This window comes from Passer montanus, unplaced genomic scaffold, assembly GCF_014805655.1.
Source record: "Passer montanus isolate IOZ18808 unplaced genomic scaffold, ASM1480565v1 scaffold18, whole genome shotgun sequence".
NCBI classification, from domain to species: domain Eukaryota; kingdom Metazoa; phylum Chordata; class Aves; order Passeriformes; family Passeridae; genus Passer; species Passer montanus.
In genome coordinates, this window is record NW_024365381.1 from 14,573,480 (window position 1) to 14,592,208 (window position 18,729).

At 39.4% G+C, this 18,729-nt stretch overlaps 1 protein-coding gene across 3 annotated transcripts; it reads left to right on the top strand.

Annotated features, from left to right (window-relative positions):
• The first annotated feature begins 415 nt into the window (after positions 1–415).
• Positions 416–16,259, top strand: SRP54 (signal recognition particle 54). 3 transcript variants are annotated; one of them, XM_039705150.1, is made up of 16 exons: positions 416–570; positions 3,904–4,012; positions 5,486–5,577; positions 6,163–6,247; positions 7,179–7,283; positions 8,910–8,976; positions 9,063–9,120; positions 9,798–9,948; positions 10,985–11,133; positions 12,437–12,537; positions 12,644–12,730; positions 13,147–13,220; positions 13,428–13,536; positions 14,311–14,481; positions 15,075–15,170; positions 15,796–16,259. In XM_039705150.1, exons 2-16 carry the CDS (start codon positions 3,935–3,937, stop codon positions 15,885–15,887), a joined length of 1,515 nt encoding a protein of 504 aa, XP_039561084.1. In that variant the 5' UTR covers positions 416–570; positions 3,904–3,934; the 3' UTR covers positions 15,888–16,259. The 3 variants fall into 3 exon arrangements, with proteins under 3 accessions (XP_039561084.1, XP_039561086.1, XP_039561087.1); XM_039705152.1 differs by lacking the exon at positions 416–570 and adding an exon at positions 616–1,037; XM_039705153.1 differs by lacking the exon at positions 416–570 and adding an exon at positions 1,048–1,066.
• The last annotated feature ends 2,470 nt before the right edge of the window (positions 16,260–18,729 follow it).

Consider the following 18,729-nt stretch of genomic DNA (forward strand, 5'->3'; position numbering starts at 1 on the left):
CAAGCCTAAGACCCAGAGCCGCCTCGGCGCAGCACTGGCTCCGCACGGCCTGTGCCCTTGGAGGGGCGGCCCGCGGCCCGCCCTGCTCCGCCGCCGGGCCCGGGCACGGCACCCGCGGCACGGAGGGCGACACCGACCGGAAGGGGCCCCGTACGCATGCTCGGCCCCGCCCTTCGGCGCCCTCTCCTGGCGCGTGCTCGCGCTGCCGCTTGGCGCCGCGCCCGGCCCCGCCCCCGCTGAGGCGCGGCCGCGAGGGAGGAGCTCCGCCCTCACGGCCCCGCCCACGGCCGCCCCTCTCGCCCCGCCTTAAGGCGGCACGGCGCAATTACCGCCTGCGTCCCGCCGGCTGCTGGCGAGACGTTTGCACGGTGCCCCCTTAACGACGCAGCGGTCCCGCGCACGTCCCGGAAACGGAAGCCAGCGGGGCCTGTGGGGTGACGGCCAGTGCTGACGTTTCCCCGGTCGGCGGCGGCCGCGGCTCCTCGCGATCCAGCCGAGTCTCGCTGGGCGGCCTCGCCCCGCGGGCCGGGCTGGGCACGGCTCCGCCGCGGGCCCCGCGCCGCGCTCCCGGTGAGTGCCCGCGCTGCCGCCTGGCCGCTCCGTAAGCGGGACCGCGACCCGAGGCGGTTTTCGTGACGCGGAGCTGCCCCCGGCCCAGTCCCGGCGGGGAAAGAGGAGGCACCGGTGCCTGCCGACCGCGGGGATAGGCGGCGGTCTGCGCTACGGCAGCCGGGGCGGGCAGGGCCCTCGGCGGCAGCAGGTCTGGCCTCCCGGCCCCGCCGCAGCCCCGCACGGGACTGGCCCAGCGCAGAGGCAGCGGCGGGCGCGTACACCGGGCTCTGCCCTCATCGTTTTCCCGTGAAAACGAGGGCGTTGGGCCGTAAGCGAGACAGCCGTTCCCTGCCGCTGCCTCGGGGGCGCCTCCCCGTCGTCAGCCGGGTAATTTTAGAAGGTGGAAACTCCGCAGCTGAGGCTGAGCGGAGCTGCAGTAGCTCCAGGCATTCCCAGCTGTGAAACTGCCGCCTCTCCCTGACAGGGTTAGACTCGCAGTTGGTCTTAATCCATGGTTGTGTACATTTAGTACATGTTTATTGTACTGTTTTTAAGCGTACCTTTTGCTTGTTATCTTTCTAAACAGCTGCTATCTTTTAAAGCAGCTGTTTAAACTGCTGTTACCTGTTAAGCCTCTTTTTTTCCCCAAACCCTGTAGATTAGATCTTGCTAGTTTAGCTAGAGGGATCTGGCTGGAGGCTTATGCTGGGGGGCGGGCAGTCTGTCTCAGAATTGCTTCGCTGCTGGTTTGTTATGCCGTAGTAAGACATCCACTATTTCTGCTGCCCCTTTATCCCTGGAATGCCGGGACTCGTGGCCTTGCTCAGCCCGAGCCTGCTGCAGGCAGCCCAGCCGGGCTCAGCCCCGCTCCGGGTGTCTGCGCTGCTGCGTGCTGTACTGAACTGCCCGGTTCTGGGCTGCTCAGCACGCTCACCTTCTGCAGTGCACTTGCTGCTAATGCCCTTCTGGCTGCCTGCCTGCCTGCCCACGCTGGCTACCTGCTGAAACATCTTGCGTGGCTTTTTGCCTGGAGTGTGTCTCTCGACTTGGATGGACTGTCACAAGGTCTATTAATTTCTGTACTTGGCAGCCCTTGGAAACACTGCTGACTTATGATTTCTTAATGTGGTAGTAAGAGCAGTTTATATGAAAATGCTTAAACTCATCTCCTTAGCAAAGGAATTGAATTATTCCTATTGTAAGCCTTTTGGAATTCTGCAGAGGAAACATTAATTTCTTAGGACATAATTAACCTCCTGTATTTGGAGAGATGTGGAATTCTGGAAACTAATTTTAAATATGGAGTATTCCCATGACTTCTGTGTGTTGGTCATCCTATCAAATTTCTTAGCTGGTATATCCAAGTGTTATAATTAAATTCTGTCACTGATTGCCATTTTAGTAGCTCAAAGCTTACTGAGGTGCAGCACTATTTTTAAAGGTTTGCGGGTTTTGGTTTTTTTTTTAACACATTGTGATTATCACAGAAAATTACCTGGAAAACATTTTGAGCATCCATTTTGCTGAGTCTGTTTGTTAGAGCCTATTAAAGATAATGCTTTTTTAGAATTATCTGGAATAATATGACTTGTAGTCCTTGTAAGGAAACTTTGGAGTTTTACCACTTCAGCTAACATGTAGAAGTCCCCTTCCAGCACTGTAAGAAGAGGGACATCAATTTCTGTTAGTGTACTGGTTTGCAAATACTCTACTGGCAGAGTTCCTTAGGAAACACAGACTTCTTTTCTAATTTAATATTGAGATGGCATTGTAATGGATATCATTGCTTGTACATTAAATCTGAAATGTGTAAATATATTCATTTGTGCCATTTGCCATACCCAACTCCTGCACTTATATGGGATTTATTTATCCTACATCTTCTGAAGCTCCTGGAGACTTTGTTCTGCACTGTGACCTTAGTATCAGGGGAGGGTGGGTGAGACTGGCAGGTGCTTTTGGGGTTTTGTTGCTGATTTAACCTACCAAGTTGGTGTCAATAGTAACTCTCAATTAGATAAAGCATTCTGGAGTTTGGCTTACATGGGAGCCTTGTTTTAGCTCTTTTGGAATTTATCTTTTATTATTTCTAAATAAAGCATTTTAGCATTTTAAAACCCTTTAAACCATGCTTTTTGGAGTTTGTGCAGCTGATAAATCTCAATGTGTATATACAGTGGGCTGCTTTGTTAGCCACCTTGATGCCCTGTCTATTAAATAAAATCAGAATGTAGCTAGTGGTGCATTCTTCATTTCAATAAACGGACTGGCCTTTCTTATTTGAGGCAGGGGGAAGTCCTAAAAATCTTTGCAGCTCTCACCTGTTTTGATTACAGAGACTCCCATTATTGAGAATTTGGCTTTCAGTTCTGAAAGGAGGAGCTCAAATGTGAGATTCCAATTTGGGCTATCAGCAAGGAAGGTGTTTCAGCTGAGTACAGGACAGCAACACTGGAAGTGGAAGATAAACAAGGAGTACTTGAAGTGCTCCATTTCAGCACTAGCTGTGATGTTACAAATTTTTGCTCTTCAGACAGGTTTTGGTTTGCCCTTAATCAGAATTTTAGTTTGCTAATTCCACCATGTGTTCTCCTGAATATCTTGCCACCTAATAGAGGGGGTGGAGTGGTTTAGCGTGTTGACTAGAGTGTGTACCCCTCAGAAATTAACTTTTTATGGTTTCCTAAGTGTAAATCATGGTATGGTTTAGGCTTATATGTGAGATTTGTGTTTCTAGTGAGCAAAAATAGTCTGTTTTTCCAATACATCCATTAAAAACTACAATATGAATTTTGCTTATTAAAATGCAGGTATGTTTGTAGGGTTACTGAAATGGGAAACTCAGCTTGATTGATGAAAGCTGCTTTAAATGCAACTAAATAATAATAATAAATAATGCTGAATTTTGCTGGCAAAATATTTTGCTTCTGGTCATATTGTCCTTGCAAGATGCAGAGTTTCTAGGCTGTTCTGCATGATTTTATTCTGTCATGTAGCATATTGCTGATAAGAGGATGAAAAGCAATTGGCATTCTTTCTGGAAGTCTGTCTGGACTGTTTTGTTTGGTTTTTTTCCATGGTGAATTCAATGCACATTTGTTGCATTGAATAACAGTGAAAACAGTGAAATCCTTCCTAATTGAAGTGTGGTATCTCTCTTTTTAAGTAGGCCATCAGGATTGCCTAAAATTAACTTCAGGCCAATATTTCCTAAAAATAACTTTAAAAAGTAAAACTTGTGCACTTTCTGGAATGCAAAGTAGAATTCTTACTCAAAAGTTACTTGAATAATTAATTTGTGAAGGCATAGCTTCAACTAGTTTTAAATTTTATCTTTAAATTTTTTCCCAGATCCTTCTGAGTTGTACTTGAAGCCGCCAAAATGGTTCTGGCAGATCTTGGAAGAAAAATAACTTCAGCATTGCGCTCACTGAGCAATGCCACAATTATCAATGAAGAGGTATGTAGTGTACAAATGTGAAGACTTTAGCACTGGAAAAGTTCTGTGGAAAAGTTCTTAAAGGCTGATGAGAAGCTTGAAGTGGGCTACCTAGACTTTTTCTTTCCTTCAAGTACAATTTCTGCTAAAGGTTTTGACCCACTAACAGTACTGCCAGAACTTACAGCTGGATTTATACATGGGTCACCACCTCAGACATAGTGGGTCCCATGGTCAAAGGGTCCTTGGGCCTGGTGGCTGTATTCAGGGAGGTGAGTGTTCTTGGGAGGCAGTGTGTGCCTAAGTTTGGATGGAAGGTAGGTGCCTGCTCTGATTTATGTGTGTGGGCACAAGCAGACTATGCAGATGTGGATTAGGCTGCTAGGAGCTGAAATGTGGAAGAACAAATGTCAGCTTTGCTGTCTGAATTATGAGGAATTTCCTGCATTTATATTCAAACCAGTGTGCAGTTCTGGAATTTTGTTTGGCTTAGTATTGCCTGTATTTTCTCTAAGTAAGGGTTTGAAATTAGAATTCAGTGTGTTCTGTCATAGGAGTTCAATGCAAGATGGAAAACTAACTAATGTGATGTTTCAAAGTGTCTCTGAGTACACAGATTGCTAGAAATTCTTTTCAGGTGGAAAGATGTGTGGCTTAAAGTAACTAAAAAATAGCCTCATTGAGAGCTCGAGGGTTAGAACTTATGTATAGAGAAAATGCTTTAATGTGTCTTCTGCCAGGAGACAAAAAATTCCTCATTGAATTAAATACAGCCCAGTTTAATTTTTTCATTAATGGAAGCTTTTATCTTGCAAGAGCTCAAGATGTGAAAATGAGGCCATTTTTGCAGGTGTTACTTTCAGAAAAATGTTTCTATTCAAGACTTTGAAAACTCAGAATAAGCAGAGTTTCTAGCTGAGGCACCTGCTTGCCTAAAAGGCATACAATTAGAGCAGCAGTCCAGTTACTGAACATGCAGGTAGCAGGGTGTCCATCTTTAGCTGAGGAATAGTGTTACATAAGGTTTTTTTGTGTACTCTCTAAGGAGTACCCAGAGGGGAGTCCAGGAAGTCTTGCTGCCACATGAGCTGTTGGCCATAATGCAGTAGGAAGTGTTTTGTGTTAGATGGTGTTGTGATCTGAGGGTTTTTTTGTGTACTGTCTAAGGAGTACCCAGAGGGGAGTCCAGGAAGTCTTGCTGCCACATGAGCTGTTGGCCATAATGCAGTAGGAAGTGTTTAGTGTTCTAGAGTGTGCAGTTGTTACAGTTGAGAACCCTTCCCTTTCAGATTTAAATTGTTTTTACGTAGGAGCAAATGCACAGACTTTCTTTGTGACAGTTGATTTAATGGTAGGACTACATGCATTTAATTTGTGAAAGCCATGGTTATATCATAAATAGACTTTCACATTCTTATTTTGACCTAATAGTGGCCTGATTAATTTCTCTGTATTGTAAAACAATTTTTCTGATTTTTCTTTTATACTCCAAAGGTTTTAAATGCTATGTTAAAAGAAGTATGTACAGCATTACTGGAAGCTGATGTTAATATCAAACTTGTGAAGCAACTTAGAGAAAATGTCAAGTAAGTGAAATAATCAAAATGCATTTAACTTTTGATATTTGTAAAAGTTGTAATTTGGGGTTACAAAAGAACAACTATAATTTGTAACTTAATATGTTGGGGGTTTTTTTTAGAAACACCCAGATTACTTTTAACAGGAAAATAGCTGTTTGAACTAAATGTTTATCCAGTTCCATCAAAAGAGTCTTTGTTCAAATTTAGTCATTTATTGCTGTTACAGGCTTGTTTCAAAAATCTGTTGCTGTCATCAGTTGAGTTGTCTGATAAACAAGTTCTTCATTACTTCCTAGACACATCATCTTCACATGTTCTTGTGCTGGCTATAAATAAATCTGTATATGTGACTAGCACTGTTACTTTGCCTATTTTCAGATTAATTTAGGTAAATGCAAGTCTGAAAGATGCATTTTAGAAACCTGATTTTGTCCTCTGCATAAGAATGTCTCCAGTGCATGTCACTTCTTAAGTACATCCTATCTGAAAACTCAGAACAAATCAGGGTGCTGTTGCAGTTCCAAAAACTTTATTAGTGGTTCAAGTGATGCTTTAAGTTATGCTAGTGTTTTATGCTTTTCTCAAACTCAGGTCTGCAATTGATCTTGAAGAAATGGCATCTGGCCTTAACAAAAGAAAAATGATCCAGCATGCAGTGTTTAAAGAGCTTGTTAAGGTAGGACTTCAAAATTCATCACTTTCCTTGTACAGTCTGGGCTTGGCAGTAGTGCAGTAGTAAGCCAAGCTCTTAGGTGGTTGTGTGGTACCTGCAGTTAGGTTTTCTGATGTGAAAGCACAACTGCAATACTGCAAACAGCAGTGTTCTCATTGAATTACACCCTGGGCGTTTCTCAAACTAACTTCAGTTTAAGCTTTAAGTTCAATTGTTCTTACTCTTCAATTGAAATATAAAGACAAGAGTAAGTACTGCTAGTTTCTAGACTGGCTCTGGTTGTCCCAGAACACAGCTTTGCTACCCTGTTGTTCTACCTACTTACAAGCCTTTGGCAGAGTGATAAGTAACAACCCAGCAGCTCAATGCAACATTTCTCATTAATCTGCCTGCTTGGTCAAATCAGGACTTGAGTATCTGTATTCTGCCCTCTTTCCAATTTACAGTGTAGTTCTTTTCTTCTTCTGTAGTCAGTGCCCAGAGATATGGTGGCTCTCAGGAATGTATCTACCTTCTACTCATTTCACAAGTGAGGCAGCAGCCCTAAAAAGCCTTCTGTGCTGTAGGATTCTGACTAGAAGAAGCCCATCCTGAGCAGTGACAAGAGGGGTGGAGGTCACCTTTCTGTGTTGGTTGTTATCCTTGTGCCATGTATACAGGCCATCCTGACTGTGCTTGCTGTTAGAAAGAAATTAATGTCGTTGTTGCACCATTATTATGCAGAATTATTATGCAGAACATTATATACTACAGATACCTTATAAAGGCTGTTGTTCACTGTAAATCAGAAAAATCTAAGCCAAATTAAGATGAGACTGTGCAAAAACTGTTTTTCTCCTTTGAATATGAAACCAGGCACCTAGCATGACTGTGACACCAACTGTTCTGTGCTTTTGAAATTTGGTTCTACTATCTATGTTACTCTGTTCTTTAGCTTGTAGATCCTGGAGTCAAGGCATGGACACCTACCAAAGGAAAACAGAATATTATAATGTTTGTTGGTTTGCAAGGAAGTGGTAAAACAACAACTTGTTCAAAGGTAAGTGCAGTGGATCTCTTTGCTTGGTTTTTGGTGTGTTTGTTGAGGTTTTTTTTTTTTTTTGCTTGGGGAAGCTGGTGGTCCTTGGGCTCCTTAGGTAGGATTGGCTTGTGATCTGTGCTGGTTTTGTTAGAAGGAACGTTCTGACTCTCTACCATGCAGAGATTCATTTGCAGAGAGGTTTCTGAGATGAAATGAATGTTGAAAGTAATATTCTTTTGGGGCAACTTATGGCTTGTAGGACTTCCTTCAAAATTTTTCAACTGAACTGTTGATGAAACAATAAGAGAATCTTTTTTTGTCCTTTTACTTAGTTAAACCACAACACTGTAGTTCGCTTTCTAGGTTTAAGACTAAATACTAGGAATGGGTATTCATTCCATTATTTATTTAGAAAAAACAGTGGAATTTGGCCTTTTTATTAGATACAAAGTATCAGTTAAGTGTAAGTTGGTGATGTGAAACCTCTTCCAGCCCCAGATTCATTGAGGAAACTTGTGTTTGTATTTTTTTAAGGCTAAAAAAAGAATGCTCTGAATAGATGTATGTTCACATCTGCAACGAGGCCTTCCCTGTTTGTTAGTGTAAGGTCAAGCAGCACACCATTCCTTGTGGGATTGTCCCCTTCCTGTGACAGGAAGTTGTAATCTCTGCTTTCCGTTTTCCAGGAGCCTCCTGGACTGTTTGTGCTTCACTGTGCTGCTTCTCCAGTAGATGTCAGGGTAGTTAAGTCCCCCACAAGAACCAGGGCCTGTGACTTTGAGGCTGCTTCAGGCTGTCTGTAGAAAGCCTCATCCACTTGCTCCTTCTGACCAGGTGGCCTGTAACAAGCACCCACAACAGCATCACCCTCACTAATCTGCCCTTTTGTCTTAAACCATAAGCTCTTGATTCACTCATTCACCCCAGGACAGAGCTTGATACATTCCAAGTTATGAGGAGAAATTATCCTGTGGAAAAAACACACATCTTCATTGTTTTTTGTCATCTCCTTTTGAAATGCACACATAGTGAAATATTCAGTATAGCCTCCTCTGATTTCAGAAGACTTTCTTAGTGCTTATGTAGGTGAACTTTATCTTGTATGTTTGTATTTGGTCAGTGTTTTGTGAATATATGTAGCTCCTGTAAAGCTGAGTGTTGTAGGAAGGTTAAGGATTCTGTTCAGTGCTTTAAAACATGTCCTTTCAATGGAAATATCTTTGTTCCTCTGAAAGTACAAAAACACAGAGCTGTACAAGTTGTAGCCATTATGGCACTTGATATTGAAGTATTGCTTTGGGTAGCTTCTACATGCTAGTCCAATCTGCAGTATTCACACTAAGTAGAATTCAGGAGTTAGTAAAATGGGAACTTAAGTTATTTATAGTCATTCCTAGAGATTGCCATTTCAAGAAAAGGAAATCAGAAGCAGAGTCAAGCAGGTGTTTTCATCTTGCCATTAATAATTATTTATAACATGCTTTTCTAAATAACGGCCATGCTAACCATGAAGAGTCTTACTCTGTGGCCTCAGTTATAGAAGGGCTGGCTTGAGTTTGTGTCCTCTGTGTGTGACTTCAGGCTGTTAGAAGTGTCATGTCAGTGGGACTTTGGTGTAACCACTTGTTTTGGGTTTCATTTCAGTTAGCATACTTCTATCAGAGGAAAGGCTGGAAGACTTGTCTAATATGTGCTGACACATACAGAGCAGGTAACACAGCCTTTAATGATGTAGTTTTCTATCTATAATATTTGAAGATTTCCTTAAATAGTCCCTTGACTATACCTGTCTTACAGGTGCTTTTGACCAGTTAAAGCAGAATGCCACAAAAGCAAGAATTCCTTTTTATGGGAGGTAAGCATCTTTGAGAAACACTTTGGAGAACAATTCAATTTCAATTATGTATTGTTCTGTTCTGAACATTTTGCACTAAACCCCATCTAGCATGGCCTAATTGCTTTCATTTTAATAATATATTCTGAGTAATACTTGCTCTGATCATATGAAAATTCTGTCCAGTTCAGTATATTGCCAGGAGTAGCAGGTAGGATAGTGTACAAAGAGATCAGCTGTCCAGGAATTACTCCCTATAGTGCTTACTCAATGTATAGCAGTTCAGACTTGTACCAGGCATGGCCAGATTTTTGAGAAGTATCTCACAGATCAAAGGATATAATTTTTAGATGCTTAATTTTTATTATCACATAGAGACAGAGGTGGACCTGAAATGTCTTTTTATAAAAGAGTAAATAACTTTCCCCTAAGATTCACTGAAGGTGAACTGTCTAGATGCTCAGCTAAATCTTATTTGAGAGGGTCTTGTAGAACTTACTGCAGCTTCCAGCAGGTGAGACTTCAGGCTTTGTGCTTCAGTTCACTGAGCAGTAAGGGTAAATGGTTTAGGAAGACATATTTGTAACCAATTTTTGCTTTACATAAGAGGAGTTCCCTCTTGAAATCCAGATAGACTTATAGTAAACAAGTTTATAGTCAAATGATGAAATTCTGAATCTCTTTGTCTTTTTGATCAGTTATACAGAAATGGATCCTGTAATAATTGCTTCAGAAGGTGTTGAGAAATTTAAGAATGAAAACTTTGAAATAATCATCGTTGATACAAGTGGACGTCACAAACAAGAAGACTCTTTGTTTGAAGAAATGTTACAAGTTGCTAATGCCATAGTGAGTAGTTTTGAGAAATACAGTAATTTGGCATATGATGGTTGATTAATCTTTATCTTAATGTTCTGTGTGCATTTTGCTTTAATGATGATATGAAAATAATGATTTGCTCCTAGATGATATTAGAAATGACAGATATAAATAAGCAAAGGCTGAATGACCAGTGCTTCTTAGTTTTGTGATGGTTTTAATTCTATGGTTGATTAATCTTTATTCTAATGTTCTGTGTGCATTTTGCTTTAACTCCTAGATGATATTAGAAATGACAAACAGATATGAATAAGCAAAGGCTGAATGACCAGTGCTTCTTAGTTTTGTGATGGTTTTAATTCTGTTCTTCTGTTCAAGGGTGCTTGCATATAATCAGACTGCCATTCCTGCTTTAACTTTCCCTTTTCAGGATCTTTGCATTGAAAAACTAGATGAAAGAACCAGTCTGGTCTGGTTTCCCTTAACTATGAATACTAAACTTTCTGTGATTGTCACAAATAATTGCACTGAGACAGAGAAGATGACTGGATCACTTTCAACAGTTTTGATATGTAAATGAAGCTGTTGTTTCTATGGGTTTTAAAAGTCTGGCTATTTGTTTGATTCTGTGGTCTTGCATGACAATATGACACTTCCCACACAATTCTTGGTAATGCTAACTTATTTTTAGTGGCGTGGATGTCTTAAATATCTGAATGTAAAACCAAATGGAAGATGTTAGCTATTAAATGCTTTGTAGATACTAATTATCTTATTGGCTCAAGATACTGGCTAAAATCACTTGAATCATAACTAATAAGCACAAATGTATTAAATTGTAATGTTTTGTGTTGTAGATAAATCGTATAGTCATTCAGCATCAGAATTTTCTTAATGGTCCTTAGATAATACTGTTTATAAAACAGTGGTCCTGTTTTAAACCCTAGCATACAGCTCTTATATACTGTTATTGCAGTAAGTTCTGCTACTGAAACTATAATAATGATAATGCATGAACATTGTTTAATAAAACAAGAAATTATTTTGTGTATCTCATTTCTCCTAGCAACCAGATAACATTGTTTATGTTATGGATGCTTCCATTGGCCAAGCTTGTGAAGCTCAAGCTAAAGCTTTCAAAGACAAAGTAGATGTAGCTTCTGTTATTGTTACTAAGCTCGATGGACATGCCAAAGGAGGTGGAGCTCTTAGTGCGTAAGTACCAGTGGTGCTAGAATAGTGTCCAACATCTGGCTGTGCACAGCCAGCTGTGAAATGCATTAGTGTCTCACAGAAACCTGTCCTGGGGACTGTCACTGTCACACTGCACAGAATCTAAGTCACAGTCACGCTTGGATTCTTATCCTTCTTCTAGTGGGTAGGATCACCTGTTGATGAAACTTAACATCAGCCTTCAGTGATAGGATGTATTTTCAGTACAGTAGTTTGTATTGAAACGGGTCAGACTTTTGTCTTCTGAAATCAGCATCAAGCAATATTCATTGCCTATTGTGTATTAGGCATTTTTCCAGAAAGATAAATTTGGGCTCAATAGATAGGACTTAAATGAAGAATTTGCACCTCAAGAGATTTTTTTCCAAAAGGGGAAAAACTGTATCTCATAATATGTGACCTTAAAACTACAATGAAAATCAAACTTCTGGATTGGCAGTGTTCAGAAACTTGATGAAAAGTTGTCTGCAGTTATACTTGCCCAAATTCCATTCTTGTTGGACTTCCCATGTTCTGTATCTTGGCAGAGTTTTGACCAGAAAATGCCACATTTTATCTTCAGCCTTATCTGCCTTTCTGTGATACAGCTTGTCTGGAGCTGAGGTGTTTTGTCAAAAGAACTGACCCTGACTTGCTAATTCTCTGCCTGTCTTTGACCTGAAGTGTTAAGAGTTCCTAAATTGCCATATGTATTTTGCTTTATTTATAGCATAATGTTGGAAGACTAAAGCTTTTGGTATTTTCAGTTTGCTCTTGTTCAAGTTGTCGTATGCTTGTGTGCTTTAAGTGTGCTGTGTTTGCTCTGTACTGTCTGTGGACTGGAAACTTAAGTTTTATCTAAAGGATAGTGCCAGTGTGGTGGAAAGGTTCTGAGTTTTCTTATGTCTGGGCTTTTTCCTGTGTTGAATATGAGATTTGTCTTTTGTATGAGGTACCTTGAAGAAATTGTAATCAATGCCTCTCATGTGACAGTATTAGGATTAGTATCAGTGTATGTATCAGGAATATCCCAGTATTAGGATAAACTGGAGATTATTTATTTTTCTTTCTTTCCTCTCAAGTTTTTTAAACTCAGCAATGAAAATTAGCAAATTGTACTAATTAGAGAAAAATCTTTTTAACTACGAGCTAAACATCCAAGTGCTGGGTGTTTTTTCATTAACACTTTGAGGAGTAAGGCAGATACTTCAGACACAATGCATAGTGTTGATGATGCCTAGCTGATTATAGTATAAACGATGGATGGTGTTTGAGAGGCCATTTCATAAAATATATTTTATTGCAGAGTTGCTGCCACAAAGAGTCCTATTATTTTTATTGGAACTGGCGAGCACATAGATGACTTTGAACCCTTTAAAACACAGCCTTTCATCAGCAAGCTGCTTGGTATGTCCAATGTACAACTGTACTTGAAAGACACTTAGAATTGGATAGTGGAAAGTCAAAGTGTATTTTTTTTAATGCTAATTTCAGATCTCTTTTCTTTATCCAGGTATGGGTGATATTGAAGGATTGATAGATAAAGTAAATGAATTGAAGCTGGATGATAATGAAGCACTCATAGAAAAGCTAAAACATGGTAAGTTATTCCCAAGGCCTGAATAGCAGATGCATTACAGTGACCTGACCATGGCAGGTTCTCTGTGATAGAGGCCACTGAGTTAATTTGTGCTGTGTGTAGACACAAACAGCTTGTTCATGTGTACAGTGAAGAATAGTTATTCTTTCTCCAGTAAATGTGACAGCCAACTAAATTGAGTTATGTTTTTCAAACAGTAAGTCTGTCAGACTACAACTGCAGAAAAACTAGCTTAGTGGTTCAGCATGTGCCATCTGAAACTGTTTAGCCATATTAGTAGTGAAGAGGTTTATTTATCTGCTTATCTATGTAGTACAGTATTTACCTTATGAATACAATGAATAATTTAAAAAGGAGAGTAAGAGCAAAATGCTGGTGTGACTTCTGCTAACTTTTCTTTTATTGTTGTGCCTCAGGTCAATTTACATTAAGAGATATGTATGAACAATTCCAAAACATCATGAAAATGGGACCATTCAGTCAGATCTTGGTTAGTTATCCCCAAAATAATTTTATTTTAAAACTCTTTATTGAAATTTGTTATAATCTCTGTTCTGTTTTTTAAAAAGATAAAATTATTTGCCTACTGCAGTATGCAACTACTGAACTAACAGTTGCTGTCTATTTTTCTTTCTGCTTAGTTAAAGTTAGCTTTGCCTATTTTGACACAGCTTTTCTTTTCCATTCTTGAAACAAGGGCATGATCCCTGGTTTTGGAACTGACTTCATGAGTAAAGGCAATGAACAGGAATCAATGGCAAGGTTAAAGAAACTGATGACTATAATGGACAGTATGAATGATCAAGGTAATACAAATTTCACCCACACTTTTTTTCTTGATTGTTGAACAAGCTTATGTAGAGAGATCTTTCTGGAAACAAAAATTCATATTGCAGCATGTACAATGACAGAAAATGATAATAAATATTTAACATTCTTGGGAATAGCAAGGAGTGCATGTGTCTCCAAATTTCTTAATAAATCTAAATATCTAGAGATAGAGCAGCAACAGGCAAAGTGTCTTATATAGAGTAGATGGGCTTTAAAATAATTTCCATTCTATTGGAAATCAATGTGCTTTTATTCATTGCATTGTAACTGTTCAGAAATTATTAATGCTATACTTGCAAATTAATAAGGTATGTTAATCATTAATCTGGCATTGCTGTCTTTTTTCTACTCGACCTCAAATTTACTTGGTGACATAGCCTGGTCTCTGGAATTCAAAGTGTTGTTTCTAGTCCACCTGTAATTCCTTTAGTAGTATGCTCTTGCCCTTGTGCTAAACCCATTAATATGGCTCAAGACCAAGTATCCCAAGAGCATAATTTAATCACACAGCTTTTTTCTACCATAGTGATTAACATATGAGATAAGAGCTTCTTAGTATTACTTCCTAGAATATTATGTCTCAGTAATTTATGTGAAATTTTGCATTGCCACTTTTAAAACTAAATTTTTATTTTCTGGCTCAAAATTAAATTCTCAGAAATGAAAGCAGGTTTGCTGTTTGTTACCAATTGTAACAGTTTTTAATGTCAGTGACTCAATGGATTTTTCTTTTCCACACTGTAATGCAGAACTCGACAGTACAGATGGTGCCAAAGTTTTCAGTAAGCAGCCGGGAAGAATCCAAAGAGTAGCAAGAGGCTCTGGTGTTTCTACCAGAGATGTTCAGGAGCTTTTGACCCAATACACTAAGTTTGCACAGATGGTGAAAAAGATGGGAGGCATCAAAGGGCTTTTCAAAGGTAAAAAAAACCCAACCAAACAAAAAACCCCAAATTGATACCTAAAATTTATTACCCCGATACCCCACTCTAAAATTTTTTAACTAAGAGGGGGAGGTCACCTGATGTGTGTATACAGAGGAAATGAGAAAATACTGATTAGGGAGAGGAGAAAATGATACCTAAAATTTATTACCCCTATACCCCACCCTAAAATTTATTATTGTGTATACAGAGGAAATGAGAAAATACTGATTAGGGAGAGGAGAAAATTAGTTGTAGCTTGCTCATTTTCATGATATTTGAAATTTGTTTTATGTCACTGGTAAGAGCTGCACTGTTCTTCATGACACCAGTGTGTAACTTAGCAAGGAAAGCTACTGCATTTCTGTCACTGCAGACTTGATTACTACTACAGTACTAACACTTCAGTCTGTTATGTGGAGTGCAGGGAGTCTTGATCCTAAATGGGCTTCTAGTGGCTGATGTAGTAACTTGTAATAACGAGCTCATTAATATGAATCTAGAATAAGAAGGTAACATTTAGATTTATTTTATTTCTAGCACCATTTGTTAATCCTCTTTCTTACAATTGCTCTTTTCTTTTTATTTAGGTGGTGATATGTCCAAGAATGTGAACCCATCTCAGCTGGCCAAACTGAACCAGCAGATGGCAAAGATGATGGATCCAAGAGTTCTTCATCACATGGGTATGTGCTGACTTTTTATAGCTTTAAGGGAGGACTGTCAATTATAGTGGAGCATTTGAGATACAGAAGTGAGGAAGGGGATGGGAGACTATCTGCATTATATATATCAGTATGAAGTATTTCTAGGGTTTCTAACAAGAATCAGAAAGTTGAGTCCAAATACTATGCACTTAGCAGTGCTTAATCTAGTCTTTCATTTGGATTCAGGTCTCAAAATGAGCATTTGGAATGGTGAAAGATGTCTGTGGTAAAACAAATCTTCCTAGACTTCCCTTCTCTTTGAAGATTTGCTCAAGTAATTAAATTTGACAAGAGCAACTTTAAATAAGAACTCCCATAACTGAACCTTACTGATTGTTAATAGTCATTCCATCAGGTTTTTTTCTTCTATGTAGCTCTTAATGCACAAGTAATCTCAAAACCTACTTAAAGTCTGGTGTTTTGCAGACCTTTCTGTAATTACTCCATTCTTTATTTTCAATAGATGTTTCTACCTGGTTTGACAGTTTGGGCTTCTGCCTTTGGATATTACTGGAATAGTGTGTGTACAGTAATGATGTCTCAAGCAAGAGAGCTGTGCTTCAGAGTTCATTAACACATTCGTGTTCTCACTTATTTTCTGCAGGTGGCATGGCAGGTTTGCAGTCAATGATGAGACAATTTCAACAAGGTGCTGCTGGGAATATGAAAGGCATGATGGGATTCAATAATATGTAAAGAAGCCTTAACATAAATGGACTTGGTTGACTCTTCATTGCAACTTCAGTGAATGAATTTGCTTTCTTCCTTTTTACAGTGATGAGAGAGTGGTCTTTTGAAATCTTATCCAGGCTTCTCAGTTTCTACATCTAATTTCTGAAAACTATTTTTGCTTAAATTAGTTCCTCTCCACTAATAACTGATGGCACAAAGAGCAATTCAATTTAATAAAACAAAATCATGATGTAAAATTTTAATATGTAGAGACACTTTTTAATCGTTTACATCAAATGGCAGCCATTATATTTGTAAACAACCCTGATCTTTGGTTATAGTAACATAAAATGTCACAAATATACTGTAAAATAAAATTTAAGTGGTTATAAATAAGGGAATGGCCTGTATCTTCAGTTCCTTTTAACTGTCCTTTCAGTGTGTAATAAGATTGTTTTCTTAGTTTGACTGTTGTGTAACTCATGTTTGGCACAGGTACTATTAAGAATAGTTCAGTACCTGAAAATGTGCTGTTGGTGCTCATCTGTGGAGCATTTTTAGAATGTGGATGTGCTGTGCTCAGGTTTGTACAAGACTTTGTTGTGTAGAATTTCATCATTCTTCCCCTATACACAAAGAATCAAAGGACTGAAAAAATACAGTGCAGATAGCAAACTGTCTCGTATGCTGAAGATAATCTTCATACCAGGCTGCCAGTTAAGCAGTTCTTTTGTTCTGGAGGTAATTTCTAAAGCATATTAGGTGGAATTCCATGCTGGTACTGAACTTTAAAACAGAAATAGCTGTATTTAACAGAGCATAGTGCCCCAATTTAGCTGCATTCTGATCTTAATTTCCTATAGCAGTTTAGTGTTTCAGTTTACTGTGCTGGTGTAGAAAGGGTAGAATCCACAGGCACACTTCAGAGTATGAGTAGACCAAGATGACCCTTGAAATCCAACATAGATCTTGGCAAATATGGTAAGATCTTGTATCCTTATCTTAGGGTAAGAGGGTGTATTGTAAATTTTAATATACTGCAGTGTTTAGTGTGTAAATGGACATCTATTGCTGATGTCTAGATAAAAGTTAAATGCCATACTTAAAACAATTGGGTCCCTCTGTCAGCCAGTTCTCTGAGATGGCAGCTAACAGGGAATGTCTGATATATGAAATTAGACTCTTGCACTAATAAAACATAAGCTATGCTGTAATGTAGTTTATAATGTGAAACTATCCTGCTTGATTAATGGTATGTGTTCAGTATAGGGAGGATGCTGAAAAATCTTCCAAGTGTGTCATCTATCTAAATGCACTGCATTTTATGTATAACATTAATCTGCAAAATGAGCAGTTAATTTGAATCTCTGTATTTTAAAATAATGAGTCCTTGCATAGCACTAGTTTGTTGGGGAGCCGTCCTCAGCTTCTGAAGTGGTGTGCTTACTAAAACCTGACTTTTCTTTTTTATAGTATTTTCAGTTCTTGAGCAGTATAAACCAATGCAACTTGCAAAACCATGCAGGAAAGAGTATGAAATCTTGGTTTGAAATGCAGTCCCTAGGGGAGAGTGGATGGTTAATGCTTTTGATGGAAATCAAACATGAATAGGGATATTGAGGATGAACAGTGAAGCACTGTGCTCCAGGACAGTCAGCTCAGTCAGACTGTCAAGTTACCAACAATTTAACTCTTATTTTCAGCTTCTGGCCTACATTTAATTTTAACTTTTAGTTCACCATTTCCAAAGTACTAAAACTGCAACCAGATACAAAGAGAGCTGTCACTAGCTGAGTGTTGGCAGAGACAAGGGCAAGTTGAGAATGCATTTCCTTTAAAGTATGTGTTAATTGTTATTTCTAAGACATGCTGGAATTAACAAAGTGTATATTGCTCTTACCTTAGCAAGCCAGGTAGAAAATACTTGGGAGCCTGCTTAGAAAAATTGCCTGAGGATCTCAAGTCTGGAAAAAAAAATACATCCATGATGGAGACACTAAGAACAAGAGTTCAACTGTATAGGAGCACATCTGAATGGATTGGTGACTTACATGGCCTTTCACAGCTTGATACAAATAAAACTCTGCTGGCAAATGTAACACTCCAGCACCATTTTCTTGCATTGGGGTTTTTGTCCTCATCCTCAATGGCATCTCAGAAAAGTCTGCAGAAAAGTTTTGTCTAGCATACAAGAACCTTGAAGAGCTAGAGTCAAGCAAAAGTCACTGGAAATGCTTAGAAGACTGAGGTCTGTCTTCCTGTGTATAAATTGCTGAAAGCTGTTGCTGCTGTCAGACAAGCTTTTGTCTGAGCTGTTTGAGCTCCGGCTGCTGCTGAGCAGCCTGCTAAGAGGAAATGGTTATGATGGTCAATAGATAGCTGTGTGATAGAAGCTGGACAACTAACTATTAGCACACACAAACAGCTCTGGCTTTATTTGTTAACTCTTTACCTTTCCCCAGGGCTTTCAACACTAATATGCCGATAGTTAGTTGTCCAGCTTCTATTAGCACACACAAACAGCTCTGGTTTTGTTAACTCTTTACCTTTCCCCAGGGCTTTCAACACTAATATGCTAAATTTATTAAACTTGTCCAAGTTGCAAATGCCAATTGTTCTGGGAGGTGAAAGATTAAGTTCAATGTGACTGTACAGCTGCTCTAACCACAGCAGAGGTGAAGGAAAGCAAGTTGGTTGGTTGATGATTTAATGCTGCTCTTGAGGAGCTGTTACTTTATTCCAGCCAGTCCTTCACAAACCCTCAACAGAGTATACATCCTCTTAAGAAATACTTGTGTATCCTAACATTAGTTTGTTTCTTTGTAACTTCAAGTGATGTATGTTTGTTGTAATCCCTTGAGCAGCT

Coding starts and splice junctions, on each gene's coding strand:
- SRP54 (XM_039705150.1), top strand. CDS start 3,935: ATGGTTCTGGCAGATCTTGGAAGAAAAATAACTTCAGCATTGCGCTCA. Junction 6,248..7,178: donor TGTTTAAAGAGCTTGTTAAG/GTAGGACTTCAA, acceptor TCTGTTCTTTAG/CTTGTAGATCCTGGAGTCAA. Junction 9,949..10,984: donor TACAAGTTGCTAATGCCATA/GTGAGTAGTTTT, acceptor CATTTCTCCTAG/CAACCAGATAACATTGTTTA.